The 10,846-nt window shown below is 47.9% G+C and overlaps 1 protein-coding gene across 4 annotated transcripts; it reads left to right on the forward strand.

Moving 5' to 3' along the window:
- The first annotated feature begins 3,333 nt into the window (after positions 1 to 3,333).
- Positions 3,334 to 7,001, forward strand: LOC122364785 (protein RFT1 homolog). Of its 4 annotated transcripts, none has more exons than XM_043335518.1 (6): positions 3,334 to 3,492; positions 4,229 to 4,314; positions 4,484 to 4,657; positions 5,131 to 5,390; positions 5,641 to 5,769; positions 6,206 to 7,001. In XM_043335518.1, exons 3-6 carry the CDS (start codon positions 4,511 to 4,513, stop codon positions 6,477 to 6,479), a joined length of 810 nt encoding a protein of 269 aa, XP_043191453.1. In that variant the 5' UTR covers positions 3,334 to 3,492; positions 4,229 to 4,314; positions 4,484 to 4,510; the 3' UTR covers positions 6,480 to 7,001. The 4 variants fall into 4 exon arrangements, with proteins under 4 accessions (XP_043191453.1, XP_043191454.1, XP_043191451.1 ...); XM_043335519.1 differs by lacking the exon at positions 3,334 to 3,492 and adding an exon at positions 3,505 to 3,533; XM_043335516.1 differs by lacking the exon at positions 3,334 to 3,492 and adding an exon at positions 3,509 to 3,524.
- Positions 7,002 to 10,846: the final 3,845 nt, after the last annotated feature.

The raw sequence follows: 10,846 nt of genomic DNA on the forward strand, positions 1-10,846 counted from the left end.
GTGAAATGTATTATCAAAATCAATGTTTATTGAACGCAGATTCAGTTTATTTTCAGATGTACCTAGGTACCCTTACACTTTACTCATCTCAAGCTGTTCAAACACCCTTGACAAAGTCGATTAAGATGAAACGTTGGGTATAATTTATGCTGTGTTTTCTCTGCATTATTCACATATTCATCATATATACAATATAAGGGCCACATGCTTTTTACAGGGAGACATGTCAGACAGCCCAGTAGGATGAGGCTTCGTCAAGCGTCATTTTTAGCAAAGCTTTTCTTGCTTAAAATCTAGTCTGCAAAACATGGCAGGGCTTACACTTTGGCTTACACTTGACTCCCAGCTGTTGTGTCTTTGCTATGCGATGTTAAACATATAAAACATCTTACTATTCATGTATGCGCCATGACTCATGTAATCTTTTCACAGCCAAGACGCTCCTAAGGTACTGGGAATGTGGGGAGTGCAGCAGCATCAGTGCAGCACCAATGGTCGGATGCGACGGCTGCGATAAATGGTACCACTTCCATTGTGCGGGACTGACTAAGGAGCCAGGTAAGCGCAAATGTTTTCTGTCTCAGTATTTTTGTTGCAGCTATAGTGATCAATGAAATATTTTCCGCACTGTTCAACCAAACATGTATTTCAAACAATCTGCCTCCCAACCAAGGGCGTCGCAACAGGGGGGGGGGACGGAGGGGATCTCGTCCCCTCCACTTTTTAAAATTTCAACATTACGCCTATGGCGTTGCATGGAAAGAATCGACTTGAAATGGTCCTCGTCCCCTCCAAATTGGTCAATGTCCCCTCCAGTCGTCGCACCGTGGCGTCGCCCCTGTTCCCAACTACACAAATTTATTCAAACAATGTGCCAATATGGAATTTTCAGGTTCAGTTGAATGAAATAGGAACAATGATAATTGTGGATTACGTATACCTGCAAGAGAGGAAAACAGAATGCATTGTATTGCTTGTCCTTCACCGATGCTGTTATTTTTCCATTTCTAGAAACACCGACATGGCGATGCAGGTGGTACTGCCTGGTGAGGCCGCAGTCTCCGGAATCGCCTGCAGACGAAGTCACCTGGCATCCATCTGCACATCACTTGCAGCAGTGAGGCCTGCTGACAGCGTCTGGCAGTGTCGGCAACGTGCCAGACAGCTATCTGGAGTCCTGCTCACCGCAGGTCGCCGACAGGAGGGGCGACGCATCGTCTCCGAGGTCGCCTCAGCAGCAGTGAGACCCCACTGGCCGTCTTCTTAGGCTTCAACTATAGATTGCGAACAACCTATGCTGAGACAACGCCCATGACGTGTGATCCGGTACCGCTACCGCACTGCGTGCCTGTGCCCGCCGTGAGCCGCTAGTGCATGGGTTCGACCATGAGAATATGTGTTTATGTTGCTTTTACTATTGTTTGTACGTTGAAGTGACGAATTGTTTATTTTTCGCAAGCTTCCGCTGTCCGGTTGCCTGCAGCTCCATGCAACGCCAGCTGTACTGTTGTTTTAATGTTGTCTCTCCGCTCAGCTGTACTGTTGCCTCTCCGCTCATAGCAACTTATGCTGATTGCTGAGACAACGCCCATGACGTGTGATCCGGTACCGCTACCGCACTGCGTGCCTGTGCCCGCCGTGAGCCGCTAGTGCATGGGTTCGACCATGAGAATATGTGTTTATGTTGCTTTTACTATTGTTTATACGTTGAAGTGACGAATTGTTTATTTTTCGCAAGCCTCCGCTGTCCGGTTGCCTGCAGCTCCATGCAACGCCAGCTGTACTGTTGTTTTAATGTTGTCTCTCCGCTCAGCTGTACTGTTGCCTCTCCGCTCATAACAACCTATGCTGAGACAACGCCCATGACGTGTGATCCGGTACCGCTACCGCACTGCGTGCCTGTGCCCGCCGTGAGCCGCTAGTGCATGGGTTCGACCATGAGAATATGTGTTTATGTTGCTTTTTATACTATTGTTTATACGTTGAAGTGACGAATTGTTTATTTTTCGCAAGCCTCCGCTGTCCGGTTGCCTGCAGCTCCATGCAACGCCAGCTGTACTGTTGTTTTAATGTTGTCTCTCCGCTCAGCTGTACTGTTGCCTCTCCGCTCATATATGACACCCTCTATATGAATGGCACTACTGATTGTCACACCCACTGCCCGTATTGTCCGTAGTGGTGTCTACGCCCATGTTAATACAGCGTGCAGAATCCAGATTCTATTGAGGAGAGTTGAGCCAAGTCACCATAGGCTCGGGAAGAGAGCAACGTGGAGGCCCACTGCCCCTTCCCCGGCCCCCACTGGGGGCGCCAGCCACTCCAACTTTTGACTGGATGTCAAGAGCGTCGCCACGAGGGGAACGAGTCGCCGGCCAGCCAAGGTAGCCAACGGCGTGTGAAGGTTGCCTGATCTCGAGGAAACTGAGATGGCACCAACGGAGGTTTTGTTAAGTAGGCGACCAAAATTCGAGCGGCAGCAACCTGGGCACCTTCACAGATAGCTCATAGCAGTGCCGCGTATCAGTGCGCCTTCGACGTTGAGCTGGGCGCCGATCATCAGGACGCCGGGGGAATATGACCCAATATCCCCCGTAAATATGTGCCTCGGAAGGGAGACCCAACCATAAAACTGAAAGCTCGCCGTATCTTATCCACTATTTTTCGAGCAGGTCCATAGATTTCCGTCCTCAAAAGTGCGGGGATATTCCCCAGTGTTTGAGTTGGATGGGACTATAGTGGCGTTTACACCGACAGGAGATTCCCATTGCCGGCTGTGGGAAACTACTGTCGGTGTAAACGCCATTCATATTTCCTGCGTCACCCCTGTGGGGACGCCCTTACTCCATGGTGCCGAGCTTATCAATTTGGATATCAATGGAATCAAAATCTCTTATCGATCGATGAAGAACTAAATTACCCCGACCCGGAGAGCGTCTTTGGAATCAAAGCAGTAGCACATGACGCAAGACTTCAGGCAAATAAATCCTTCTTGTCTAAAATAAAACATTTGTGTATTGATAAGCACGTTTTATAAGCAATGGTAGCAAGATTCTCCATGTATTTGGTTACAGTGATAATTTAGTAGCAGATACTTACCGTCGCATTTCGTTTTTTTTATTAATAATTTATATTGTCAGAACTAGCAACATGTCTCTTCACTCAACAATAATTACAAAAGTGAAAAAGAAATGATAAATTGCTTATATTTTGGTGAAACTAAAAATTAATTCAGCACATATTTTGTTTTACAGCGTTGAAGTCCAGCTCCAAAGGACAGCTGACGATCGTAGCCGGCGTATATATCTTTCCCGAGCGAAAAAAACAAACATTCCAGTTTTTTGGCGCTTTTGTTTCAATTATGGTGGTTCTGTTCGAAGGCTCATACAGATGGTGTTTGCGCAAAATTTCTAACGGAAAATCACCGACTATTTAGTGTCGACAGCTGCATATTAACTTTTTGAACACGCCTCCATCACTGCTTGTTTATTGGCTGTCCGTGGTATTGGGATTTGGGCTGTGTTGCTGTATATACCGTGTGTTGATGGGTGATTGTGATAATATTCTGATGATTAACCTTTTTATTCAGCGGTAGAGACCCACAAGTTGACTCCATTATAAATATTGTCTCTTTATCATGAAACAGACTCAGAAACCTTGGCATGAATGCTCTCAGGCTCTCAAGAGAATGTTGAAATTCAGGTCTCAAAAGATTAAAATTACAATAATGAAATGTTTCACCTACCTTCCAAGCCATAAACACTCATATTGGTACTGGATGGAACTTAAAATAAAAAAGAGGGGTGGATAATTAGGGGTTTGTAGCACCCCCTGGGATTTTCCACCAATGAAGTAGGTACCTATATGCTGCAGAGACCAGGGCCCTGTTTCACCGTTGATAGCAGCATGCTACTATCAAATTGCGCGAGCTGACGTAATGTGATGAGGTCACACTTATGACGTTTCGTGTAATCTGTGAGCTGCGTTTGGAACAGAGTTGCTGTTTCGTTGAATGCGATGTGTTTGATCGCACGACCGTGAAGCTGTTGGCAGCAATGTTTGATGACATCACACAGATTGACGGCGTCATGGTTTGCTGATGTTTCCGTGGAAACCCAATTTGACACGTGTGATAGCAGCGTGCTGCCATCACCGGTGAAACAGGGCCCAGAATAGCATGGTCTGTGTTGCACATATTGATGCTGAAGCTATACCTACAAATGTCTTTCAGATAACCTACTGAGTGTTCACATTCATCACAAATGCAGTCATTCTCCGGTATATTACATCTGATGTGCTGGGCATCATCAATGTCAGGTATGCACCCTTTACTTTTTTCCTATCATGCATCAGTGATGCATCCAATGTCTGAGTTCCTAAGTAGAACATATGCTATTTTCTCACCAGAACTGTAGTGTGTACTCCATAAGAAAAATGCTAATTTTGCTGAATTTTGCTCTGAATTTGCTGAAAAATGCTGAAGCAGTTGCTGACGGAGGGCGAGCGCTACCTGATGACCGCCTTCCACCTGCTCGACTTCTCCGAGCAGGGCCTGTACGACGTGGTGGCCAACCTGGGCAGCCTGGCGGCCCGCTTCCTCTTTCAGCCAGTCGAGAAGAACGCCTACGTCTACTTCTCGCGCACAGTGGAACGGGGAAAGGTAGGTGGCAACGTGGCTGATTGTGTGGTAGGAGGTGATTGATGTTAGTTTTTTTTTGTGTTTTTTTTTACTGAGGAGTAGTGGCATTTGGTGAAAATATCAGTAACGTTGACCACAGTGTGTCGATGCCCGGTAAGGCGCCGAAAAAGCTGTAAGCACACACTCCTCTGATATTAGCCAATTATACTCGTAGCTACTCTTCATCTCCGCTATAAGTCCTTACTGCCAGTCGTTGTGATCTTCATCTTGGTGTCTTTTTTGTCATTCGGTTTGTTTTATTGCCCAGCTTCTATCCTTCTGGCCATCTCTCCCCTTCTCGCCAGTCACTGGAAGGGGACAGTTTGGCACCTCTCCTCCAGCCGGTGCCTGACAGCTCCCTCCCCCTCCAGCCGGTGTCTGCGGTGGCGGGCCGGGCCGGGTGCTACACGACCTACTCCGCGCTATGAGTCTGACCCTACCCCCTCTCCCTGCAGCCGGTGTCTGCCGCGGCGGGCCGGGTTCTGCACGACCTGCTGCGCGCCATGAGCCTGCTCGGTCTGGTTGCCGTCACGTTCGGCTGGAGCTACCCCCCCCCCCCCCCCCTGCTGCTGCGGCTGTACGGCGGCGCCCTGCTGGCCGCCGGTCCGGCCGTCAGTTTGCTGCGCGCCCAGTGCGCCTACGTGCTCCTACTGGCGGTGAACGGAGTGCTGGAGTGCTACACGTTCGCGGTGATGCGCCAGGAACAGATCAATGGGTAAGTGCCGTGGAGGGTTTATGGAAAGCAGTCGGGAAATGGTCGGTGGCTTAGTAAGGAGTGAGGTAAATTAGTCGGTAGAGGCTGAGCGGATTAGGAAATGACGTTCTCATGTTGGTTTTTGTTGTTAGACTGCCTTTTGCGGCTAAAGGCGAAGTAGAAAGGCTGGCCAGTTGTGTCGATAAAGTGAAGCTAGGAACGCTACTATCGGGCGCTTTGACAGGTGTTGTGGCGTTTTCCGGTGTTTCAGGTATAACCGGAAGATGGTGCTGCTATCTGTGATATTCGTCATCTCGACAGGGATCTTTACTAGGCTATTCGGCGGGGTTGGATTTATCCTCGCCAACTGCGTCAATATGCTGACCAGGATATACGTTTGGTGAGTTTTTGTGTTTTTGAATAGATTTGATTTGTCCTAATTGGTCTAATTATTTACATCATTATCCAATCTGTCATGGATAGTCAATATCACGCTTTATCGCCGATCTCGATATACTTGGATCTCGTTACTTCACCCGTCCACGACTGATACGAATGTCTGCTGTCCCCAATAGTGTCCTGCACCCCTCTCAATTGTCATCCCGTCCCCTCCCCGTATGCTGCTGGTTCCCGATACAGTGCCCCGTGCCACTCTCAACCATCATGTCTTCGTCCCATTTTCTGCTGCTGCTGCCCGCTCGCCCCGTCCAGTGTGTTGCTGGCGCTTGATGCAGTGTCCCGTACCCCTTTCACCCTGTCCCCACCCCGTGTGTCGCTGATGCCCGATACAGTGTCCCGTACCTCTCTCACCCTGTCCCCGCCCCGTGTGTCGCCAGTTACCGGTTCGTGGCCGGTCTGCCGCTGGAGCCGGCGGTGTCCGTGCCGCCGCTACTCGGTCTCCGCCCGCCGCCCGCCGTGGCTGCCGCGCTGGTGACCGCCGGCCTGCTGGCAGCCGGCTCCGAGAGCTGGCTGTACCCCAGCTCCGCCGCCGCCCATGTGGCTGTGGGCGCGCTCTGTGGGGCCGCCGTGGTGGCCGCGGCGGTGTACAGCGAGCTCCGCCTCCTCCAGGCGGTCAGGGAGCGGGTCGGGGATAAACTGAAGCGCAGCTAGCGGGGAGTGCTACTCACATGGTCATGCAGGGAATAGGTTTGTTTTGTTGTGATATTTATGTGCATTTTGGGTTGAATATACACCGTGCCTGTAAGTAGAGTGGATGTATCAATTTTAAGACTAGTGCGACTGCAGGGGGCGTTGTGGCTATCGCCCATTTGAGAGCTGGACAGTGCTTGAAAGCAACTTCCTACCCATGAATTTTGGCATTCAGATCCTAATTATAGCCATCTGTGATGAACGATGCAGGGGATGCAGAAAATCGATGCAGAAAATCGTGGCCGGTTAGCGTCTGGTGGGGCTTGTAGGCTAATGATGGGCACGACCGGGTGCTGTATGCTATATGTGGTGACAGCAGCGTTCCTGAGCGTCAGGTGTATCTCTTGCTCTGAAGTCCAGAAGTCCTTATCGTTCTTGTGCATTCACTTTGTCAGTGCCTGATGTCAGTGTCAGTGTTTGTCAGTGTTTCATTCTGTAGCAGACATGCAGTCATATTTGGTTAAATAGAACCTTGCAGTCTGAGGCAGTCTTTTCATTACAGTACCTCATTACAGCGTCTCATTCATTACAGTTCAATATTTAGAAATGCAAGACATTGGGGCCGATCGGGCATAGAAATACAAAACAACAGTATACGCTCGCTGGCTATTATTCTGAGACTCAGCATTGAACCTGCCATCACTACAATACAGGAGGCGACAGGTGTAGAGGTGATGTCATAGGTACTCATTTATCAAGTTCAAGTTCTGCTGACTTGACCCACAAGTTGACTCCATTATAAATATTGTCTCTTTATCATGAAACAGACTCAGAAACCTTGGCATGAATGCTCTCAGGCTCTCAAGAGAATGTTGAAATTCATGTCTCAAAAGATTAAAATTACAATAATGAAATGTTTCACCTACCTTCCATTGCCATAAACACTCATACTGGTACTGGATGGAACTTAAAATAAAAAAAACAGGGGTGGATAATTAGGGGTTTGTAGCACCCCCTGGGATTTTTAGAATTATCTACCGCTGAATAAAAAGGTTAATCATCAAAATATTATCACAATCACCCAGCAAAACACACGGTATATACACTATACAGCAACACAGCCCAATACAACAGACAGCCAATAAACAAGCAGTGATGGAGGCGTGTTCAAAAAGGTAATATGCAGCTGTCGACACTAAATAGTCGGTGATTTCCCGTAAGAAATTTTGCGCAAACACCATCTGTATGAGCCTTCGAACAGAACCACCACAATTGAAACAAAAGCGCCAAAAAACTGGAATGTTTGTTTTTTTCGCTCGGGAAAGATATATACGCTCGTAGCCGAGCAGGCTGTTTGGTACTTCTTCACTACTTCTTAGAAGTACCCGTTAGTACCGATCATTTCTCACATAATAGGCTATTGGAACAAAAATATCCATGTCCTTCTAATTATTCTCATTTCACACTTTAAATAAATACTTTTGAAATGCATTTGCTACTTACTTTCACAAAAACGGCTTGAAAATTTACAACGTTCAAATACTTATTCCAATTTCCACCATTAAACCACCACTATATTACTTGCTTACAGAACCGTGCGCACAGTGCGCGCAGTTTTATCGTGACGTCAGAGGGTGCTTCCTCAGTGGCGCCCCCTGGCGGGGAACGCGTGCAAAAAGTCCAGCTCTTAGGCATGTCCCCCATACACCCTGAAAATCCCCTAGACCGCCTATCGCAAATAAAAAAGAAATTGAATTTACCGCCTCTTTACGCCGTCGTGTTCTGTCGCCGTCTTTTTATGATCAGCAGATGATCAGCAGCAACAGCAAGCATGTTTTCGATTTACACCCAGAAATTACAAAGCCTCTGATTGGCCAGTTTTGGCTGACAGACGCAGAATATTTGTCAGCCATAGAATACTATGCTTTAGCACTTTTCAATAACGACGCATGCGTTACATTTACAGGTTCGGGCAGCTAAAATGTTGTAGTGGATCTTACATATTTAATATAACCTTTTTGGAAGCCCGTACAAATTATTTCTAGTGACTTAGGTGTTACAAAGTATTAAAAGAAATTATTGTTCTTTATTTAATTGAGAACTAAAGCTTTTAGCCCGACACCCGTCCGATAGTCTCCAGAATCCTGCGTACGGGGACACCGCAGTCTCGGTCTCTTTGTTATCGCAATGGGGAAAAAGTGAAATTTTAAATGAGTCAGTATCGTGTTAGGAAGTACGGATGCCTTCAAAACTTAACCTTCGCCCCAGTGGGGGGATGGGGCATATGTTACCACCCTGTCGCGTTTTTTGGGTGTAAATAAAAAACCGCGGCGCGTAGCGCCCGGCGCCGCGACACTTGGAGTCCTACCTTTTGTAAAGTAGGTATATAGGTAGGTACATCAATTTTAGACAATGTGTGAAATTTTTGACCCCAGGTCATGTCAGGTCAGGCCAAAAGCTCAAGTTAACTGATCAAGTCTAAAAAACAGTTTGCAATCACATTGTCATATCAATGTCCAGCCTGCTGTGTTTGTCAGAGTTTTTAAACTTGGTGGATTGTGTATGTATGTATGTATGTATGTATGTATGTATTACAATCATGGACAATCCACACGGGGCGTGGCGAATACAGTCCAGAGTCTGAGACGGGTTGGAACAAAAACATGCAGGGGCAGTAGAACACAGGCATAACGATTTAATCACTGGACACTCACTCTCTATATACATACGGCATGATGTTGGGCGCCTATAATTTGTATATCTCGGATTTTTTATATCCGTTACCTAAGGTCAAGCCAGTGGCGTGCCGGTACCCCGTCGTTTGACCTCAAATTTGACCTTGAAGGTCGAGGTCATGGTCACGGAGGCTGCCCACGGTGACGAGCTATCATGTATGACCACTTTTGGTCCTCTTGCGCCCCTAATTCGGGAATCGGGATGTTATCCGGTATCCCGCCATTTGACCTAGAGTTTGACCTCTAAGGTCAAACATTAGGGTCAAGGTCAGGCAGAATAAAATGTAGCCCTGGCGGCCAAGCATCCCCTGACATTGGTTGATTGAGACGTGGCAGAGCAACTTCTTCACATTTCGCCCTACTCTTTCTTTGGGAAATTGTGCCTATCTTTGACCTGTTGTTTGACCCTGAAGGTCAAGGGCTATGAGCCAAGGTCAGGGTAGCGGAGGATAGCCAACGAGGCTGGCCGTCGTTTGGGACCGTTTTTTAGCCCGCTCCTTCCATAAAATCGAGACGTTCTCCGGTACCCCGTCGTTTGACCTCAAATTTGACCTAGAAGGTCAAAGGTCAAGGTCATGGTAACGGAGGCTGCCCACGGTGACGAGCTATCATGTATGACCACTTTTGGTCCTCTTGCGCCCATAATTCGGGATGTTATCCGGTACTCCGTCCTTTGACCTAGAGTTTGACCTCTAAGGTCAAACATTAGGGTCAAGGTAATGGTCACGGAGGCTGCTCACGGTGACGAGCTATCATGTATGACCACTTTTGGTCCTCTTGCGCCCATAATTCGGGACGTTATTGGGTACCCTGTCCTTTCACCTAGAGTTTGACCTCTAAGGTCAAACATTAGGGTCAAGGTCAGGCAGAATAAAATGAAGCCCTGGCGGCCAAGCATCCACTGGCATGGTTGTTTGAGACGTGGCAGATCAACTTCTTCACATTTCGCCCTACTCTTTCTTTGGGACATGGTCCCTATCTTTGACCTGGTGTTTGACCCTGAAGGTCAAGGGCTAGATCAAAGGTCAGGGTAGCGGAGGATAGCCAACGAGGCTGGCCGTCGTTTGGGACCATTTTTAGCCCGCTCCTTCCATAAATTCGAGATATTTAGTGTTCACAAAAAGTTCATCAGGTTTCAGGGCCCGGCTGTGATGAAAAATACCTAAGTGGCCTAAATCCGGTGAGAAAACAGGATTTGGGGGTACCCCAGTTTTGGCTCCTTGATTCTCTGCCCCCCCCCCCCCTAGTGAAAATCTCTTAGACGAGGCCCTGGTGACGAGCTATCATGTATGACCAGTTTTGGTCCTCTTGCGCCAATAATTCTGGACGTTATTGGGTACCCCGTCCTTAAACCTCAAAGTTGACCCTGAAGATGGCCTTATAAATGTGTTTTGTCCATTTTTTAAATCAGCGTGTCCTTCTTGACCTGATAACGTGTTTTCAGCGAATTCTGAATCCGACGCCGAATCTGTCGCTGAATACGTCGCTATCTTCACGCACGTCACTGACAAGCAGAATACGGGGGCCCCTTTGAGCCCGGGCCCCCTCCCCTGGAAAATCCTGGGTGCGCCCCTGTAAATATCATTGTGACCTATTCGCGCACCCGACACTATTCACGCTTTTGCCTTAGCTCTAAACATCACCAGCTGGCAG

This window comes from Amphibalanus amphitrite, unplaced genomic scaffold (genome assembly GCF_019059575.1).
Source record: "Amphibalanus amphitrite isolate SeventyFive unplaced genomic scaffold, NRLGWU_Aamphi_draft 000697F_arrow, whole genome shotgun sequence".
In the NCBI taxonomy this organism is placed as follows: domain Eukaryota; kingdom Metazoa; phylum Arthropoda; class Thecostraca; order Balanomorpha; family Balanidae; genus Amphibalanus; species Amphibalanus amphitrite.